The 22,167-nt window shown below is 39.0% G+C and overlaps 1 protein-coding gene across 1 annotated transcript in view; it reads right to left on the minus strand.

The window, feature by feature from the left end:
* Positions 1-22,167, minus strand: part of RPRD2 (regulation of nuclear pre-mRNA domain containing 2) — a 107,437-nt gene that overhangs the window by 21,930 nt on the left and 63,340 nt on the right. Inside the window, 4 exon segments of the mRNA XM_023724614.1 lie at positions 718-844; positions 1,407-1,459; positions 2,747-2,824; positions 3,670-3,770. Coding sequence (XP_023580382.1) covers positions 718-844; positions 1,407-1,459; positions 2,747-2,824; positions 3,670-3,770 — 359 coding nt within the window.

Genomic DNA, 22,167 nt, shown 5'->3' on the forward strand with positions numbered 1-22,167 from the left:
GAGAATGAAAACACATCATACCAAAACCTTTGGGACACAGCAAAGGCAGTCCTCAGAGGACAATTTATAGCAATAGATGCACACATCAAAAAAGAAGGGACAAAATCAAAACATTAACTATACAACTCAGACAAATAGAAAGAGAACAGCAAAACTGAAGTTTTTAATATGTTTCTGGGTTGTTGTGAGAATAAAATTAAATAATACATGTTAAAGTTAAAGCACAGTAAACGAACATGACAGGTACCATAATGAATAGCTTGCCATCATTCATCCATTACTTCAAAAATATTTATCAAAAGCCTGTTATGTGCCAGGCATTTTCTAGGCACTGAAGCCACAGCAATGAACCAATGAGGACAGTTCTTACCTTCATGGGACTTACGTTCTAATGAATTATGAGAACGATTACAACGTAAAGAGAGCAGCTAACTGTGCAGCTTGTATGGGGCATTACAGAGACCTTAGTAAGTAACATCCCAAACCAACCACCGACTGGACGGTGTACAACAACAAACAACTCAACACCCCAAAAAACCGTTCTCAGGGGGAAAGGAAACTCAGATGCACGAATCACTACCTGGGAAACGAGAGGGGCTCCAACTGCCTTCTACAATCTAAGGTTCTCTTTAGGGGGGAAGCCAGTCTGATTCCTAGAAAATAACAGGTCTGCAAGGAAAATCTCCATTATTCTATTTAAAAGGATGTAAGTATTACCTTTTAAGCATTTGAGGGTCTCTGTGCTGCACACATCCACCCTCATGGTTGACAGCTGTTTTTCCTTCAGTTCTATCTGATCTTCTGAACGCTTGTACAGCAACAGCTCTTCAATGAGGGCCTGAGACTGAACACAGACTAGAGTTAGATTTCACTGATGACACAAGTTACTTATTCTACCTCTCCTCATTAAAAAAGAAAAAGACTTAAGCCTAACAAAACAAAATTGCAAGAGAGAAAAAAAACCTTTACTTTTCCTCATAGTCAGGGAAATCAAATCAATCCTCATGTCAAAATCAACTTTTTCAGTTATACAGTTTACAAAATCCTTTTCCTTAATTTTTAAAAACCAATTTATGGTTACAGGCTTAAGAATGAAATAGACAAATGTCTACTATATCTTTAAAAAGTTTTAATTATATAAACATAGTCTATTATGTTAATTTTAAGCAGAGCTTCACAGACAGCCGAACCTCCTTGTTGGCAAGAATTCAATACAGGACTCAGCCGGTAATAAATATTCTCAAAGGTTATTTCTCCAGTAACAGATAAAACTCCAAGCAATCTAATCTCAGTCTGGATTCCCTTAGAACAGTTCAAATGTTCCATTCTTAATGGATCATACAGGAAACTATAACATTAAAGGGGTGGACAATATTTTGGTCTGTTAACCACATTCTGTAACTTACTCGAAATTCAGCAACTATCTTAGACTTGAGAGCGGCTTTTGGATTCGCGGATGCTGTTGGAAGGAAACAAAAGGTGCTTAAGGATATAGACACTGGTGCTCAGAAAAAATTTCAGCTCTATAGTTAAGGGTTTACTCTTTGAACGTAAGTCAAACATGCACATTTAAATCATAATGTAATTCCTAGAATAAATAATGGACTATGAAATTTAAATACTTCAAAGTATGGTCAATATAAAAGTATACTCCGCTGTTTAGACAGGCCTAACCTACTTACCTCAAACAGACCCTTGAAGTTATAAAGACCTAGAATCACTGATCTGGAGAAACTGAGATACATGAAATACCTTTTTCCCTAGTCTGACTGGGTAGAAGAGGATCTTAATACCTCAAAATTAAGTGTTCAGGGACAGAAGATCCAATTAATCCTGAGCACTGGCTGAAGAACCTTACTTACAAATATCAACTCTACTCCTACGTATTTAGCTTTAGATTTCTTTTTCTGCTGACTCAATTCACAGCAAAAAACAGGCAGGGAAAGTTCTCAGCGTGTTACCACTGTGGCTGAACTTTGGCTGAAATGATGATTCTTGCTGTCCCTAAGCATGCAACTTATGATCACAAGGATGTCAAAGGTCTCCCTTACTCAGGATGAGTATCAAGTGCTCGCTGCAGCAAAACCCAAGTGTCTCGTTTCACCTCCCAATGCTCACTGTCTTTCACCTTGTCCCCTCCACACCTTCTCGTCTCTCTCAGTCCTCCTCAGGGTGGCCCAGAGCAGACTACCCCATGCAGTACTCCACTCCCTTGATTTCACGCTGGGTACACAGGATAAACGTGACAGGAGCTCCAGCTAGAGAATGAGCTTCTGGCCACAACTGGAGGCCCATGTCTAATCTGGCAGAGAGTATCCCCCAATCTGAAGGATGTCATCGCTCCCACAGAAACGCTTCTTAACGCCTAGTCTCCTCTTCCGTTCTCGTGTTTAATGCCAGCTGCCTCTAACTTCATAAATCTTTAAACCTGAGAAATAGCCTGGGCACTAGCAAGTATTTTTTTTCTTCTTTCAATTCCCCAACTACTCTTGTATCTTCACTCATTTAAACCCTTTTTCTGCATTTTCTTTGTTTAAAAGTGTTTTTTTTTTTTTTTTTTTTTTTTTTTAAAAAAAAGAAGTAACTCCAAGATGGCTTGTTTAGTGTAAGTCACTGGGAGCCTCCCAGGCCTGGAAAACACAGGCTGGCCCATGGTTTATGCCAGGTACGATGCCAAATGGTCTACATTTTCTTCTGCTCCAGAAAGAGGAGGTAATTTTATATTAGTTGAGATTTTGTTCCTTACTTTGTGATTTCTTCCACTGCTTATTCGGTTGTTTGTTCAGATTTTCTTTCAGCTGCTTCTGAGTTTTGAAAGTGGTACCTGGAAAACATTTCAGTTTTGCAATCTGGCATTATGGGAAGCTGGTCTGTCTGTCCACTTCAGTGCCAAAGTTGTAGCATGAAAAAGGCAATCCGAGACTGTGTGTTGTTTCTTTCTTTTTCTTTCATTTTTATAAAAAAATAAAAACACCCACCAGATCTAAGAAGCTGTCAAATAAACACAATTTCTATAATCAATAAAATTACCAATTTTGAAAAGAAGAGGACAAGAGGCTTAAAAATACCATTTAATAAGTTAAAATAAAGAATTTAACAGCTTCTTAGAAGATGCTATTTTTAAAGCAAACTTCTAGTCAAACGATGGTATTATGTATCACCAGCTTCTATTCAATGGCTTCAATTACATGCATCTAATACATAGGAAGTAAATAGCTTTTTTTTTTCCATAACAAGTACACACTTACTGCAATTCTAAACCAAAATGGTCTAAAGACTGTCAGTACACGCTCACTACCAGAGAACTTACTGAGACCGAAACCCCGTCCAAAAATTCTCCAACAATTAAGAGGAGAAGGTAGTATTTATTAAACACAAAAAATACACAATTTAAAAACAATTAAAGCAAATCCAGGAAAACAATCAGATGGCTATCATCACTCAATATGCTGGACTTATAGTCAATAAAAACAAAATCCAACCCACCTCCAAAACCAATTTTAGTTCAAAAAGATCTAGATTTTTACAAGTATTTAATTTTACACACACAGGGCCAGATAAAGGTTTTATTTTTCACTATTAAGCAACAGGACCAGATCTGTAAAGTATATAATTTTAAAGATTGAACACGGACTCAAATTTTACTTTTAGTAAAGAAAAGACACTTACTCAAAGCTTCTCTTAATGCCATAATCATTTCTTCCGGGTATACATTTCTGTCTTCCCAGATTTTGAAGATTCGTTCTATAGACTTAGAGACAGAAGGATCCCTGAAAAGAGACAATGAGACAGATATATAAGAATGCTGACTGATATCCCAAACCAGAAATCTGAGAATAAAGTTGTCAAGGAAATCATTTTCCAAATGTCTTCTGATGTTATTTTTAAAAATGCTTTTTCTACCGTGTCCAGGACTAAAGAAATCTTAAATAAATACTTTTATTCAACACTTTTATCAGTGACACAGAGAAGTCTATGGGTGATCAAATACCGAACTTTGTGATGGATATAAAGTTGAGAGGGCTAGCCAATGTAAACACTGACGTAACGGGCATCCCAAAAGATGGACTGACTCTGTGACTGTTGTTGTTAGGTGCTGCTGAGTTGGTTCCGACCCACCGTGACCCCACGTGCAGCAGAACCAAACACTGCCAGTCTTGTGTCATCCTTGCTGTCTGAGCCCATTGTTGCAAACACTGTGTCCGTCCATCTCCCTGAGGGTCTTCCTCTTTGTGCTGACCCTCTACTTTACCGAGCTGATGTACTTCTCCAGGGACTGGTCCCTCCTGATAATACAGCCAAAGTACGTGACCTGAAGTCTTGCTATCCTCACTTCTAAGGAGTATTTCGGCTGTCCTGCTTCCAAGACAGACTTGTTCGTTCTTCTGGCAGTCCATGGTGTATTCAAGATTCTTCACCGACACCGTAATTCAGACGCATCGATTCTTCTTCGGTCTTCCTTATTCACTGTCCGGCTTTCACACGCATAGGAGGCAACTGAAAACACCATGGCTTGGGTCAGGGGCACCTTAGTCCTCAAAGTGACATCTTTGCTTTTTAACACTTTAAAGAAATCTTTTCAGCAGATCTGCCCAATGCGATGCATCTTTTGATTTTCTGACTGCGGCTTCCACGGGTTGTGACTGTGGAGCCAAGTAAAATGAAATCCTCGACAACTTCAATATTTTCTCCATTGTTCATGTTGCTGCTTATTAGACTAAATCTAACAAGATAAAATCTAATCAAGAAGAAAATGGTCCAAAAGTACAAATACAGAATGAGGAAGACAAGACTTAGCAATGCTATATTTTTTTTAAATAAAAAGGTTTGGTTGAAAACATGATCACTCAATCATGTACTAGACCATGCTTTCCAAACAGCTATCACGGAATCCTGTAAGAATACGTATCCAGAATGAAGGAGGGAGGGCATCTGGTTCACAGGTGAGTGGCTTCTACCTTTAGGCTGGTCATCTCGCCTCAAGAGAAAAATCAATAAAGTTGAAGTGCACGAAGAAGAATTACCAGGAAATAAAAATTAAAATCATGTCTTCCATGGAACTATAGAAGTTTAAATAAATAAACAAACAAAAGGGAGGGCACAACCATTGTAAAGAAGAGGAATCTGACTGATGGGTGTGATCACAGGATGCAAAATAAGAACAAAGGCATGAAGTTACAGGGAAAGAAATTTCAGGGAAGAAAAACCCTCTAACATCACTGTCAAAAGACAAAGCGAGAATTTAACCTGTCCCTAAGCAAACCCACTACCCATAATATTGAAGCACAAGACAAAAGGAGGTACATCAACTCTGAAGAGCCCCGGTGGTGCAGCAGTTAAGCACTCGGCTGCTAACCCAAAGGTAGGCGGCTGGAACTCACCAGCAGCTCCATGGGGGCAAAGACCTGGTGATCTGCTCCCATAAAGATCACAGCCTGGGAAACCCTCTGGGGCAGTGCTATTCTGTCTTCTAGGGTTCACTATGAGTTGGAATCGTCTGGATGGCACACAACAATAATGTATCAACTTTACGGTCCCTTTCGAATGAGTCTATGAGTTCATAACGTGTTCACATAGAACTTTTTTGCATAAGAATGGCAGCATATAGGAAACTGAAACCAAAATCCCACTGCTGTCGAGTCGATTCTGACTCATAGTGACGCTTTGCTTTTTAACACTTTTTAGGAGAGCGTAGAACTGCCCCATAGGGTTTCCGAGGCTGTAAATCTTTACAGAAGCAGACTGCTGCAGCTTTCTCCCTCAAAGCGGCTGGTGGGCTTAACGGCCAACCTTTCAGTTAGCAGCCGAGCACTTTAACTGCTTTGCCACTAGGGCTCCTGGAAACAGAAAATGGTATTACATTTTCTAAAAGATTAGTAAGCAGAACGGATAGACTCTATTCTCATTTCTTTCTTTTTTTTTTTTTATGCTGAGAATCTTCCTCTCATTATAAAAGGAACACTGCAAACATTATGGTAAAGTATGAAGAAAAAATTCACTTATGCACACCAAATGGAACATAAACAGTATACAGATAACATGAAATAGTATACAAATTCCAATATTACTATCTTCTAGTCTTTTTTTCCGTGGATGTACTGTACTTGAAACCAATATTTATTTATATACACACAACTGTATTTTAGCCTTTTAATACATTTTTATTGTGGTAAAATATATATAACAAAACATTCGCCATTTTAGCCATTTCAAGTGTACAATTCATTAACATTAATTATGGTTACCATGCTGTCCAGCCATCACCCTAAACGGAACCTTAATACCTCTTAAGTAATCACTCCCCACTTCCCCTTCCCCCAGCTCCTGAGAATCACTAACAAACCTCTGTCTCTATGCATTTGCTTCTCTAGATATTTCATCTAAGTGGTAGCATACGTGTCCTTTTCTGTCTGGCTTATTTTACTCAGTATAACGTTTTCAAGGTTCACTCATGTCTCAGAACTTCATTTCTCCTTATGGCTGAATAATATTCCACTGTAAGTATACACCATATTTTGTTCATTCACACATCTGTTGATGGACACCGGGGTCATTTCCACCTGTTGGCTATTGTGAATAATGTGCAATGAACAATAAGTGTACAAGTATGAGTTCCTGCTTTCAATTCTTTTGCTTATATACATACGAGTAGAATTGCTAGGTCATATGGTAATCCCTCCGCCCTTTTTTTATTGTTGTAAAAATATATCTGTCTTAGTTATCTAGTGCTGCTGTAACAGAAATACCACAAGTGCATGGCTTTAACAAACAGAAGTTTATTCTCTCACAGTTTAGGAGGCTAAAGACTGAATTCAGGGTGCCAGATTTCTCACTGGCTCTGGGGGAAGGACCTTGTCATCAATCTTCCCCTAGTCTAGGAGCTTCTCAGTGCAGGGACCCTGGGTCCAAAGGATGCTCCTTGCTCTTCTTGTTTGGTGGTGATGAGGTCCCCCTGTCACTCTGCTTGCTTCTCTCTTTTATATCTCAAAAGAGACTGACTCAAGATACAACCTAATCTTGTAGACTGAGTCCTAGCTCATTAACATCATAGAGGTAGGATTTACAACACATAGGAAAATCACATCCGATGACAAAATGGTGGGCAATCACACAATACTGGGAATCATGGCCTAGCCAAGCTGACACACATTTTCGGGGGTGACAATTCAATCTATAACAGTATCTAACACAACCATTTGCCACTTCAACATTTTTCAGGTATACAGTTATCAGGTTGTGCAATTATCACCCATAATCATTGCCAAATTTCCCATCACCATAAACAAATCCTTGCTTTCTAAAGGTCATATGGTCAATTTTTTTAAATAGTATTTAATGTGTTTAAGGTGAAAGTTTACACAGTAAATTAGGTTCCCATTTAACAATTTCCACACAAATTATTCAGTGACGGTGGCTACACTTTTCACAATGCGTCATCATGCTGATTCATTCTGCTCTGGATATACCGTTTCAAGTACTTTAGTGTTCCTGCCCCCTTACCTTCTCATCTTTGGAGTAATTTTTGACCCTTTGGTCTCCTATGGATGATTTTTAAAGGAGTTCATTACTCATGGGTGATATTCTTTATTTTATGTGCCCATCTGTTATTTAGCTAAAAGGTGACTCAAGGGATAACTTCAGATTAAGATTTAAAGCGTACGTCAGAGTGATAATCTTGGGTAATCCTCTTGTCTCAACCGGTCCAGTAAGTCTGGACTTATTAAATAATTTGAGTTCTGTTCCACATTTTGCTCCCGTTCTAAAAGGATCCATCTATTATGGCTCTGATCAGAATGGGTCGGTAGTAGCAGCTGGGTACCGTCTAGTTCTTCTGGTCTCAGAACAGAGAGGGCCGTGGTTTGTGTGGACTATGCGTCCTGTAGATGACCTTCTTTTCTGAGTCTTTGGTTTCCTTCTTTCTCTTTTGTTCCAGATAAGCAGCGACCAATAGTTGTATCTGAGATGGCCACTCACAAGCTTTTAAGACCCCAGACACTACGCACTACATTGTGCCAATTAACTGAGTTGTCCCACAAGACTATGATCCTAAGCCTTCAAACGCATAAAACCAATTTCGACAAGTATTTGGTTATGTCTAAGGAGTATCCGTAACTGTGTCCCCATGTGGTTTATCATATACATGGATATACATGCGTGCACACGTACACCTGTATGCACGTACACCTAGAGATACTTCTACCTGTGCACACGTAAGTATCCACACATTCACAATCACTTTCTTATATGCCTATATACACAGTTGTATAACCAAATATTTTTTGGTTGTTGTTGTAAAATTATTATTTGTCGTATCCTTCACCAAAAACAGTCTTTCTCTTATGCACTTCTTACTGGCATCATTTACGTTGGTCAAGTTGTGTGCACTTCACCCATATCTGACGCTACCTTTCTCATCACCAGAAATAACAAGGGTCTTGTTATCTCGAGAGTGCTTCCCCTCTCCCCAACCCTGGTAACCACCAATGAGTGCTGGTCTCTGTGTATATACCTATTCTTGCCATATGATAACTCTACGTTCAACTTTTCAAGGAACTGCCAAACGCTGTTTTCCACAGTGGCTGCGCCATTTTACATTCCCACTAGCAATGGATGAGGGTTTCAACGTATTCTATTCTTTTCACTTAACAAAACAAACATCTCTCAATGTTCCAATCAACTCTTTGTACACATTATTTTTAAGGACTGCACAATACTCTATCATATGGCTGCTCCAAAATTTACCACCTGACTACTATTCAATACTTAACGTTGTTTCTAGATTTCTGTTACCATAATTAATCATGGAATGAGTTTCTTTTGGTTGAAGTCTCTTTTTTTCTTAATAATGCCAAAATGTTTTCCAAACAGGGTTGTACCAACTTATACTCCCACCACCAGGACAAGCAGACTGTTCAGCATACCTCTGCAGCAATGGTTGGTCTCATTTCAATTTGTATTTATAATTTCAAGTTGTATTTATAATTTCAAGTTAACCATTTCCTCTTTTTAAATTTTTACTATCAAATTTTCAAATATTCCTAAAAGCAGAATCACCCAGATTCAACAAAGTATCAAGATTTTGGAAAAAAAAAACAAAAACAAAAAAAAATAATTTTTTTTCCTGCTATTTTCTCCATCTATTTTTTCTTTGTTGAAGTATTTTAAAGCAAATCCCACCAATTATATCACTTTACCTGACTCTCAAAAAATTTCTAACATTTTGTTATATAATTATAATGCTATTACCACACCTAATAAAACTAACAAAATTTCTGTGGTATCATCTACATTGAGTCTATAATAAAATTTCCCTGAATGTTTCAAAAATGTCTTTTTACGGTTGGTTGGTTAGTTTGTTTGAATTGGGATCCAAAAGATGTCAACACACTGCATTTGGTTATATCTCTTTTTTATTTATTTATTTTCTGTTTATTGTTGTAGTGTAAGTGAAAGTTTACATTTCAAGTTAGTCTCTTATACAAAAATTTATACATACATTGTTATGTGACCCTAACTGCTCTCCCTATACTGTGACAGCATACTCCTCCTTTCTACCTCTGATTCCCCATGTCCATTCAAACAGCTCCTGACCCTCTCTGCCTTCTCATCTCACCTCCAGACAGAAGCTGCCTGTTTAGTCTCATGTATCTACTTGAGCTAAGAAGCACACGCTTCACAAGTATCATTTTATGTCCCACAGTCCAGTCCAATCTTTGTCTGAAGAGTTGGCCTCAGAAATTTAGTTCTGGTCTGATAGAGAATCCGGGGTCCATGCTTTCCAGGGTCCCTCCAGTCTCAGTCAGACCGTTAAGCCTGGTCTTCTTAAGAGAATTTGAGTTCTGCACCTCACCTTTCTCCTGCTCCGTTGTGTTCCCTGTCAGGGTGGTCATTGGTGGTAGCCGGGCACCATCTAGTTCTTCTGGTCTCAGGCTGATGAAATCTCTGGTTTAGGTGGCCCCTTCTGTCTCTTGGGCTAATACTTTCCCCGTGGTTTTTGGTGTTCTTCATTCTCCTTTACTGCAGCTGGTTGGGACCAACTGATGCATCTTAGACGGCCGCTTGCAAGCTTTTAAGACCCAATACACCATTCACCAAAGTAGCATGCAGAAAACTTTCTTAATAAACTTTGTTATGACATTTGGTTATATCTTAAGTCTCTTTTAACCTACAGCAATCAGATTAAATTGCTCTATTTTTTCTATGACATTCATTGACTTGTTACAGTTACTGGGTTAGAATGTCCCACATTCTAGTTTTACGTATTTGCTTCCTCATGTAATTTAACGTGTTCTACCAGCCCATGAAATTTTTCTAACTGGAAGTTAGATTACACTCAATTTCAAACTTTTTGGACAGAGTATTTCATAGTGATGTTACATGCTTTATACTGCATCCTATCAGGGCATAAACAATGTCTGGCTATCCCACCTGTCACAATGCTAAGACTGATCAACGGGCTGAGATATAGTACGTTTCCTCTTGTGAACTGTGCTATCTGATCATTTATGTCACTAGTATTTAAGTGCTTTCTAATGATTTAAATAAAGTGTCAAATATAAAAATATTATTTTGCCAACATTACAAATCTTACTCCAGATTGTCCTTTAATTTTTTAGTCACATTTAAACATACAGTTTTTAAATGGAGATTTTGTACTCTCTACCACTACTTTTAAGTCTAGAAAGTCCCCCTACCAGACATTTTAAAAATTCTTTTAATTATATATAATGCTTATATATATGTGTGTGTATGTGTGTGTGTGTGTGTGTGTGTGTGTGTTTATATACATATAAACATTCAGCTGCATAATTTCTTTAAAATTTACTGGGATGCAGAGCGCGAGGTAGGGCTCTAATTTAAATATATTTCCTATTAATTGTTCCAATATCATTTACTATATAATTCCTCTTTTCCTAACTAATTTACTGTACTTCTTCTAGCATATATTACTAATCTTTTTCTAGGCTGTAAATTGTTCCACTGATCCATTTTTACATCAAACTATATTATTTTCATAATTACAGATTGGCTTCCCTCATTACAATTATGTTTCAAAAAATGTCTTAGGTATATTCTCACTTGTTTATTTTCCAGAGTAATGTTAAATTCCAAAACAGAAGGAATTTGGCATTTTTAATTTGAATTCTATTAGAATGACTTACTAATGTGGAAGAACTACTATCTTTGCAATGGTGGTACAGTGGTGAAGCACTCGGCTGCTAACTGAGAGGCTGGCAGGTCAAACCCACCAGCCACTCCATGGGAGAAAGATATGGCAATCTGCTTCTGTAAAGATTTACAGCCTTGGAAATGGGGCAGTTCTACCCTGTCTTATTGGGTTGCTATGAATTGGAATCAATTTGATGGCAAGGGTTTCTATTATCCTTATATTTATGAATTATTAATACATTATTATATTGCAATAAAGCATTGATATTTATATACTAAATATTCTCAAATATAATTTTATTCATAAAAGTCTCATATATGTCTTGTTAAGGCTATCCCTACGTATTTCATATATTTTATTGCTGGATGATGCACCATCCCTTTTATTGCTAACTTCCCAGTGTAAAACTGATTCAGAAGTTTGTTGGTGGTAAATTCTCTCAGTTTTTGTTTCTCTGAAGTTATCTATATATGTCTGTCTGGTAGTTCTGCTTTCTATGCAAATCTATGTTGACAGCTATTTTCTATCAGTGCCATAAAAATAGTTTTCTTAACCACCTTCTGGCTTTCACTATGGCTACTGAGAAGTCTGTGGTCAGTCTAATTGTAGTCCTTGTGTATGTCACCTGTCTTTTATCTCTGGCTGCTTTTAAAATCTTCTCTTTGTTTTGCAATTTCACTACAATGACTAGGTGTGGATTTCTTTTTTATTTAGCTTACTTAATGTATGTTGTCCTTTCTATATCTGTATTCATATCTTTTATCATGGAATTCTCAGCCATTATCTCTTCAGAAGCTACCTCTCCTCCTGGGGCTCAAAACTGACATGAATTAAGCCCCTCAGTCTATTCTTCATTTCTCATTTCCCCACCTCTTATTCCTCTTGCTGCATTCTAATTTCTACAAAACTATTTTCTAGTTCACTGTCTTTCTCCTTCTCAGAGCTCCTTTGGGTTCTTTTTAAAATCTGTCAAAATATTTTTGATACTCTCTTACCCATTCCTCATTTCGTTATTCATTTAATCTTCCTTTAACATTCCATACACTGTTGTTTCCTACTGTCTGGTAATTCCAGCATCTGAAGCTCACTGTGTGTGTGTGGAGCGGTTTAAAGGTGTGCTTCTCCCACACAGGTTTGTTCTCCTGTATGTTTGGTGATCTCTGACTATGTACATACTTGTCTGATCTTAATATATGGGACGGAGTCTCTGGGCAGCACAAATGGTTAAGCACTCAACTACCAGCTGAAAGGTTGGTGGTTCCAACCCACCAAAATGCACACCTCAGAAGACAGGCCCCGTGATCTGCTTCCAAAAGATTGTAGCCTTGAAAGTCCTATGCAGCAGTTCTACTCTGCACACCTGGGGTCACTATGAGGCAGAATCAACTCAATGGCAACTGTCTTAGTTATCTGCTTCCAAACTACAGTGGTGGAACAGGCACAAGCTAGACATTCCCATTAAAATGGAAGAAACTGGAGGGAAAGAAGGCGTAACAGGCACCAAACAAGCAGAACACATTACATTAGCTCTTATGGCTTGAAAATAATCCTCTGTTCTCTGAGACCATCTAGATGATGGCGCTGCCCTCCAGACTCTAGGTATTGGCCACACTCTCTGGATTCCGAGTAGAGGCCCCCCAGCCCTGGGCTTCAGCTCCGCCTTCCAGGTCCACTGGAACAGAAACTCTGCTCCCTCGAATTCGCGCGGTCCCATACTCCTACTCCACCTGAGTGGTGACCCTACCCTTTGAAACCCCAGAGGCCATGGCTCCACCCTTTGAGACCCCAGAGGTCATGGCCCTACCCTTTGAGACTGAAGTAGCTCGGCTTCCTGTGTTCCTTGTCTCTTCAGCTTCTGCTTCCTGGTTCCTTGGCCTCTTGGCCCCTCAGACCTCACACCCACGTCTGCCCTCCTGGGGCAAGTGTTTCAAAGTTCTTCAGCTCCACCGATGTTAAGTGCCTGGGGGCACCCCACTCCACCAATAAACTTCAGCAGGAAGGCACTCAGCTCTCTTGCTCTGCAGGTTGGCAAGCACAGCTCTACCATTAAGTGCCCGGGGGGCAACCCACTCTGCCAGGAGGCCTCCTGCACAAAGGCACTCAGCTCTCTCGCCCTGTGGCTCGGCCCCAACGCTGTCTCGTGCTGGTCTGTCTCCTGGTTCTGCTGCTGCTTCTTGCCGTCTGCGCCATCTCCAGCGTAACAGCTCTCCTCACTTCCTTCTAAGTCCTCACCAGAACTGTCTTCCATGTCCAAAACTCCACCAATAGTCTCTTCAAGGCAATCTAGGCTTTTACTACTAGGCACTTTGAAACTTTTCCAGCCTCTACCCACTCACAGCTTCAAAACATCTTCCACATTTTAGGTATCTGTCAGAGCAGCACCCCACTCTTGGTACCAAATTCTGTCTTAGTATTCTAGTGCTACTGTAACAGAAATACTATAGGTGGATGGCTTTAACGAACAGAGACTGACTCTCTCACATCTAGGAGGCTAGAAGTCTGTATTCAGGGTTTCAGCTCCAGGGAGAGGCTCTCTCTCTGTGTCAGCTCTGGGGGACCTCATACCACCAAGAAAGAAGCACTGGGAGCACCGCATGTCCTCTGGACTGGGGTCCCTGCACTGAGAAGCTCCTAGACCAGGGGAATGCTGACAACAAGGACCTTACCCCAGAGCCGGAAAATTTCATACTAATATGGTGAGGGGAGAAAAGCGTAAGTGAAGCATGAGAGACAAGATGAGTAACAACTTGTAACCAAAGTCACTGTCTATAAATTGTTGAATGGGAAACTAATTTGCTCTGTAAACTTTCACCTAAATAATAAAATGTTCCAAAAACAAAAGACGAATAACAACTCAATGCTGAAATGTTGAAAATGCCACCTCAGGTATCTTGGCTAGGACAATAATACTGCTATCGTTCGGGTGGCTTACAATTTAGCTAAAACCCAGTTGCTGTTGAGCCAATTCTGACTCATGGCACATCCCACTAAATTCTCTATCTACTAACTTGGATTTGCTTAACCCATAAATATTCCTTGAAAATGCATTCTAATGGCATTTACAGCAGATGAGGAAAACTTTACTTTGCCGTATATGAAAACTTGTGACTCTGAAAGTTTCAAAGTGAAATTACCGACTTAGTACAAACAGCTAAGAAAATGTACATAAGTTGAGAATAGGGTATATAGTGAAAGTAAATATAGTAAAATAGCTCTATCCATGAGAAAACTAGAAGTTTTAGCCCTGGTTTTACCAAGAAGATTTCTGAATGCTAGGTATCCTCGCTTGTAAAATGATTTCTACTAGACAATTTCTGTCAGTTCTAAAATTCTTAGATTCTAGCTAGATTTTTTTGTTTATTTACATAAATACAGAGCTCTCAAACTCCTACAGTTCAACTATCTCTTGTATTTGGGAATTTTTCTAAAATAAAACAAAATGCTGTAATTTTTTTTTTTTTAAATTGTGCTTTAAGTGGAAGTTTACAGTTCAAGTCACTTTCTCATATGAAAATTTATACACACACTGCTATGTGACCCTAGCTGCTCTCCCTTTAATGTGACAGCACACTCCTCCTTTCCACCCCGGATTTCCCGTATCCACTAAACCAGCTCCTGACCCTTTTTGCCTTCTCATCTCGTCTCCGGACAGGAGCTACCCGTTTGGTCTCATGTATCTACTTGAACTAAGTACTCTCTTCACGAGTATCATTTTACGTCCCATAGTCCAGTGTAATCTTTGTCTGAAAAGGTGGCTTCAGGAACGGTTTCAGTTCTGGGCTAACAGAGAGTCTGCGGGCCATGTCTTCCAGGGTTCCTCCAGTCTCAGTCAGACCATTAAGTCTGGTCTTTAAAAGTAGTTTTACTTACCTTATTATCCTACCTTCTATTGCAGTCATTACTGACCACAATCTCAATTTCTACAGATACTACAATTATTACCTCACACAACATAAAAACTTAGTTATAAACTGTTTTATATTGTTTAATGTCATTTCTGAGATTTTTTTTTCCCATCATGACTATAACTTCTTCAGGATGGAAACTATGTCTTGTACTTTTTGCTGTATCCCCAGAGGGCCAAATTCCCAAAAGATATTAATTAAATGTTGTTTGATTTATAAGTAACAGAAAATTGGCTGACCTTCATGAGACCAGAAGAACTGGATGGTGCTCGGATACCATTACTGAACAATTTGATCAAAGATTCTATAGAAGAACCCTGATGGGGGTAGGGGTGGGGGAATGCAGAACAGAACTTCAAAAAACATTTTTTGAGCACTAGAAAAGACTTTAATGGTTATCTTGCGAAATTCATCCCCCTCATGTTTTAAAACTCATTAAACAAGATGATGTACATGAAGTGCTTAGTACCACGCTTAGCAAATGAACATTCACTCTGAGGAGAAAAGCCAAAGAAAGCAAGCTGCCCAACAACACAGCTGGTCAGCATCAGAAGCAGGACCAAAATCCTATTCTCTGGACTCCGGTCCACTGTTCTTCAAGCTCCTTCCACAAAAGCCGTTCTTAATCTGAAGCAGCGTCTGTTTCCTGCTTTGGCACTGTCATCCCTGGAGGATCCTTGTCACCATCATGATGTTGTCAGCTCTCTGACTTCATGACCTTGGCCAGATACTGACTCTTGGCTCTTCCGGTGGCAACAGGCGAGTTGTGATGCATGATTGTGACAATACCTCCATCATGTGTCTCCAGATTTCTGGGGCCATGGAGACTGGATAAAACCCTGAAACCACTGCCCGGAGATAATCTTTAAACCTTAAATCAAAAACATCCCCTGAAGTCTTCTTAAAATCAAACAACAGTTTAAGTTTAGCTTAACTAGTAAAAAATGTCTGCCTTGAGTGTTATGCTCTTTTCAGAACTATCTATGTGGGATCAAACTGACAACAGCAACTTGAAAGACAGGAACCTTGGCGCGGGGGTGGGGGGAATGAGTTTATCTTAATGGGGGAGGAACAACTCAGAAACGGAGGGTGAGAATGGTTATACAACTCAAAGAATGTAATCAATGTCACTGAATTATACATGTAGAAACTGTTGTATTGCTGTTATGTTTTACTGTGTATACTCTCAACAACAACAAAATAAAAATTTAAAAACAGAAAGAAAACTGGCTAACCTTGCAGAACTACTAGGATGTTTAATTGATACTTCTTTCACTAACCCTCCCCTTCCTCACCTAGCCTGTAAAACAGCAGGGTATTAGCAACTTATTTCAACATATAAAGCTGACGAATAACATCAGAGGAGGTGCCCAGGTGTCACGGTTAAAATAAACAGAACTAAAGAGCACAGCCCTGTGCCTAAGTCAGGAGAATATCTTTCCTTTATTAATACCCTATTTCTGGGACCTCATTAGAATCATGTGCTTCATCTTGAAAGTACTTAGTAAATATTTGCTAAATGACTGAATGGAAGACTAAACAACGGGTTACCTCAAGAGGGAAATAGTCAATACTTAATCAAAAAAATCTTGGAGCTCAGAAATAGTAGACAAAGAAAGAGTTGATTTCATTCTGAAAACTTGCTAGTTACTCTAATCAGTTGGATTCCTATACACTAACAAAGAGAACTTTGAAAAGGAAATCAGGAAAATGATACCATTTACAGTAGCCCCTAAAAAGATAAAATACTTAGGAATAAATCCAACCAAGGACATAAAAGACTTATACAAAGAGAACTACAAAACACTACTGCAAGAAACCGAAAGAGACCCACATAAATGGAAAAACGTACCATGCTCACGGATAGGAAGCTCAACACTGTGAAAAGTCAATTCTACCCAAAGCGATCTACAGATGGAATGCAATCCCAATCCAAATACCAAAAACATTCTTCAACGAGATGGAAAAACTAAGCACCAACTTTATGTGGAAAGAAAAGAAGCCCTGGATAAGCAAAGCATTATTGAAGAAAAAGAACAAAGTAGGAACCTGATCTCAGAACCTACTATACAGCCACAGTAGTCAAAACAGCCCAGTTCTGGTACAATGACAGACACACAGACCATTGGAACAGAATCAAGAAGTCAGATGTAAATCCATCCACCTATGGTTAGCTGATTTTTGACAAAGGACCAAAGTCCATTAAACGGTGAACCCAAGAACCTGCTGCCGTCGAGTCAATTCCGACTCATAGCAACCTTACAGGACAGAGAAGAACTGCTCCACAGGGTTTCCAAGTAGGGTTTCCAAGGAGAAGTTGGTAGATTCAAACTGCTGACCTTCTGGTTAGCACCCGAGCTCTTAACCAGTGTGTCACCAGGGCTCCTAAATGGGGAAAAGAGTGTTTTTAACAAATGGTGCTTGCAAAACTGAATGTCCATCTGTTAAAAAATGAAAAAGGACCCATTCCTCACACCATATACAAAAAACTAACTCAAAATGGATCAAAGACCTAAATATAAAACCTAAAAGGATAAAGGTCATGGAAGACAAAATAGGATCAATGCTAGGAGCCCTGATATATGCCATAAATAGGATACAAACCATAACTAATAATGCACAAACACCAGAAAATAAACTTGATAACTGGCAGCTCCTAAAAATTCAACACTATGCTCATCAAAAGACTTCACTGAAAGAGTAAAAAGAGAACCTACAGACTGGGAAAAAATTTTTGGCTACAACATATCCGACAAGGGTCTAATCTCTAAAATCTATGGAATACTTCAACACCTCAACAACAAAAAGACAAATAATCCAAATTAAAAAAAGGGCAAAGGATACGAACAGACACTTCCCATTCAGGCGACTAACAGACACATGAGGAAATGCTTGCAGTCGTCAGCCGTTAGAGAAATGCACATCAAAACTACAATGAGATCTCACCCCAACATTACCGGCACTGATCAGAAAACAGAAAATACCAAATGCTGGAGAGGTTGTGGGGAGACAACAACTCCTATGCACTGCTGGTGGGAATGTAAAATGGTACAACCACTATGGAAAATGAGATGGTGCCCCCTTAAAAAACTAGAAATAGAAATACCAGATGATCCAGCATCCCACTCCTAGGAATATATCCTAGAGAAATAAGAGCCATCACACAAATAGACATACGCACACCCATGTTCACTGCAGCATTATTCACAATAGCAAAAAGATGGAAACAACCTAAGTGGTCATCAACAGATAAATGAATAAACAAATTATGGTACATACACACAATGGAATACTGTCCAACAATAAAGAACAATGACGAATCTGCGAAACATCTCACAACATGGATGAAGCTGGACGGCATCATGCTGAGTAAGTCAATCACAAAAGGACAAATATAGCGTTTAAGTATATTTCTCCTAAGTCTTTGGAGCCAAGATTATTTCTTTATGCTTTTGTGACTTAGTTTCTTTGTTCTTGTTAGTGGTGCCGTCGAGTCAGTTCCGACTCATAGTGACCCCATGTACAACAACACAACGAGACACTGCCTAGTCCTGTGCCCTCCTCACAGCTGTTGCTGTGTTTGAGCCCATGTTTGCAGCCACTGTATCAATCCATCTCACTGAGGGTCTTCCTCTTTTTTGCTGACCTTCTACTTTACCAAACATGATGTCCTTCACCAGGGACTGATCCCTCCTGATAACATGACCAAAGTACGTGAGATGAAGTCTCGCCATCCTCACTTCTAAGGAGCATTCTGGCTGTACTTCTTCCAAGACAGATTTACTCACTTTTCTGGCAGTGCATGGTATCTTCAATATTCCTCGCCAACACAATTCAAATGCATCAATTTAATTATTCACAGTAATAAAAGCTTTATAAGGTACTTGGAATAAAACTGTGTGAGACCTTTATGGAGAAAATGATAAACTGTTACAAGATATAAAGAATTGATATGTGAATACAGTACACTAATCAAAATACCAGCTGAGCATTTTAAGGAACTTGTTACACTGATTCTAAAATTCATATAGAAGACTCAGCGTCTAGGGCTATCTGGGACAGTTGAGAGAAACGGCAAGTAGGACTTAACCTATGAAATATCAAGACTTAAGACTTGGCAATACACCTTCTTCTCATTTATCAACTATCTTGTTATCTGACATTTTGCAATTATGACGAGTAAAAAATCCATTATCTGACTATTTTGTACATTAATGCCATATGTCTGGCAGTAATGAATGCCGAGGTATGAAGCAAGAGTAACGCTGGCTGTGATGGTTAAGGCTATGTGTCAACTTGGCCGGGCCATGATTTTCAGTGGTTTAGCAGTTATGTAATGATGTAGGCATCCTCCATTTTGTGATACGATGTGGTCATCCTGCAATTTCACATAACACCAATTCTGCATTAATGACCCAGTCTTTGGAACCTAACTATGTTGATAACTGAGGAGAGGGTACAGTAATTAAGAGTTTTTACTATTGCCTAATCATAAGTCTCGATATTTCATAGGTTAAGTCCTACTTGCTGTTTCTCTCAACCGTCTCGGATAGTCCTAGACACTGACTCTTCTATAAGAATTTTAGAATCAGTGCATAACAAGTTCCTCAAAATGCTCAGTTGGTATTTTGATTAGTGTACTGTATTTACATATTAATTCTTTATGTCTTGTTGTAGCAATTTATAATTTTTTCCATAATGGTTTCGCACACTTTTATTCTAAGTATCTTATAAAGTTTTTGTTGTTACCGTGAATCATCTTTTTCTCTCTTATATTAAGCTGGTCATTTCTGATGTATTAAAATGCTACTGATTCCTAACTGTTGATTGTGATCCAGCAGCCTTGCTAAATCCATGTTAGTCTGTAAATTCTCTTGAATTTCCTATGCAAATCACCAATGTCTTCGTGTATCTTTTTTTCCTCTTATTATTATTGCACTGATTAAGTTTTTACAGTTCTTCACCAACTATAAAACAGAATTTACACCCTGAAAAAAAAAAAAAAAAACTTGGCGGAGGATGGGGTGTGCTGGTGTGCCCATTTTCTACCCCATGCCCAGTTGGCAAACAAAGATGAGGGTTTCTCAGCGTGTGAAGTTGTGTCTTCAATATTATTCATATTAACAACATTAATTTAATGTGATTAATGGTATTTTGTTGAAACAACTGCAGATTGCAATGTGAAAATGATGCTGAATGCATACACTGTTTTTAATTCAGCAAGCTTGATAATTCAATTCTTTCACTGTTTTTCTCTATCTGAACTACTATGAAAGCTTTTTTCATAGTGTGTAGTAAATCATTAATGCTTCAACTGATGTAAACAATTATTTATATATTACACCCATCTTTAAGCTCTTCTCATTAGCCTCTGATAATTAAAGTAATACTATCTCTTGCCAAAATATAAACATGTTAACACAGCCAATGAAACTGAGTCAGAACTGCTGTAAGGCAATCACCCAGAAACTAAGTATGCTGACAATTACTTTCAAACTGTTTTAAAATGAAAATTTAAAAAAAAATTTACTCCTCATAGAGAGTTCTTAGATCTTTTAAACGACATCCACGGACCCGGCAGGAGTGCCTAGGCCTGTATTTCAGCAACACTGGTTTACAGCACTCCATGGTATTTCATCCACCTGGCACCCATCAGACAAACACTGACTAACCACATATCAAGTGCGGGGCATTGTGCTGGCTGCAGAAGCTCAGTGTCTGGGAACAGGAGTTGGTGACAAAAAGCATTTGGATCAATTACAGTGCAGTGTGTTGTGTGATGACAGAGGAATAGACAAGGTACAATGGCAGCAAAGAGGACTGGGAGGGAGGTGGAAGTCAGAGAGAATTTCCTGAGGATACTAATCTTTAAGGAAGGTGAGGTACACAGTGAGCAGAACCCTAAGGAACTCATCACCGAATCAGGAATACTAGACTTAGAATGGAAAACTTTTTCTGCATCTTAGCTCTTTTGCTCTGTTTATTTTACAATTTATTCTTCGAGGCCACTAATTAAATTTTCAAGAGGAACTAAGTTCAATTCATTTACTCAACAATTTGAAAATCACATTTAGAGTCCAAATAAGTCTTTGCTCTGCTCTATTTCAATCTCATGAGGTGCTTCCTTTTTGAAACAGTGAAATATATGACAGAAAAGTTGCACAAACATGTATTTATGTGTGTGTGTATAAAGTTATTCAACAAGTAATTATAAAGCTAATACTCATGAAAGCACAACCCAGGTCAAGGAATGAAACGATGCTAAATCCTCAGGAGACCTCAGTGGGCCCCTTTCAAGATCATACTCCCTTCCATTCACCTAACATGGTAGTTTTGGTGACAAAATCTTTTTTCCTTACTTTTCTTTGTACTTTTAATACCTGTTGTTGTTAGCTGCTGTTGGGCTGGCGCCGACTCATGGCAAGCCCATGTACAACAGAACACACTGTTGTCCGGTCCTGAGCCATCCTCACAATCGCTGGGAGGTCTGAGCCCACGGATGCAGCCACCGTGTCAATCCATCTCAGGGAAGGCTTCTCTCGTGTTTGCTGACCCTCTGCTTTACCAAACATGATGTCTTTTTCTAGCAACCAGTCTTTCCTGATGATGTGTCCAAAGTAAGCAAGATGAAGTCTCGCCATCCTCGTTTTTTTTTTTTTTTTTTTTTAATTTTGCTTTAGGTAAAAGTTTACTGCTCAAGTCAATTTCTTATACAAAAATTTATACACATATTTTACGTGACCTTAGCTGCAATTCTGATAATGTGACAGCACACTCCCCCGCTCCTTTACACCTCGAGTTTCCCTTGTCCATCCAACCAGCTCCTGTCCCTTCCTGCCTTCTCATCCTGCCTCTGGACAGGAACTGCCCATTTGGTCTCGTGTATCTGCTTGAACTAACAAGCACACTCTTCACGAGTATTACTTCATGTTTTATAGTCCAGTCTAATCTTTGCTTGAAGAATGGGCTTCGGGAAAGGTTTTAGTTCTCGGTTAACAGAGAGTACAGAAGCCATGGGGCTTCAGGGGTTCCTCCAGTCTCGGTCAGACCATTAAGTCTGGTCTTTTTACTGGAATTTGAGTTCTGCTCCAC

Source organism: Trichechus manatus, unplaced genomic scaffold (assembly GCF_000243295.1).
Source record: "Trichechus manatus latirostris isolate Lorelei unplaced genomic scaffold, TriManLat1.0 scaffold00250, whole genome shotgun sequence".
In the NCBI taxonomy this organism is placed as follows: Eukaryota; Metazoa; Chordata; class Mammalia; order Sirenia; family Trichechidae; genus Trichechus; species Trichechus manatus.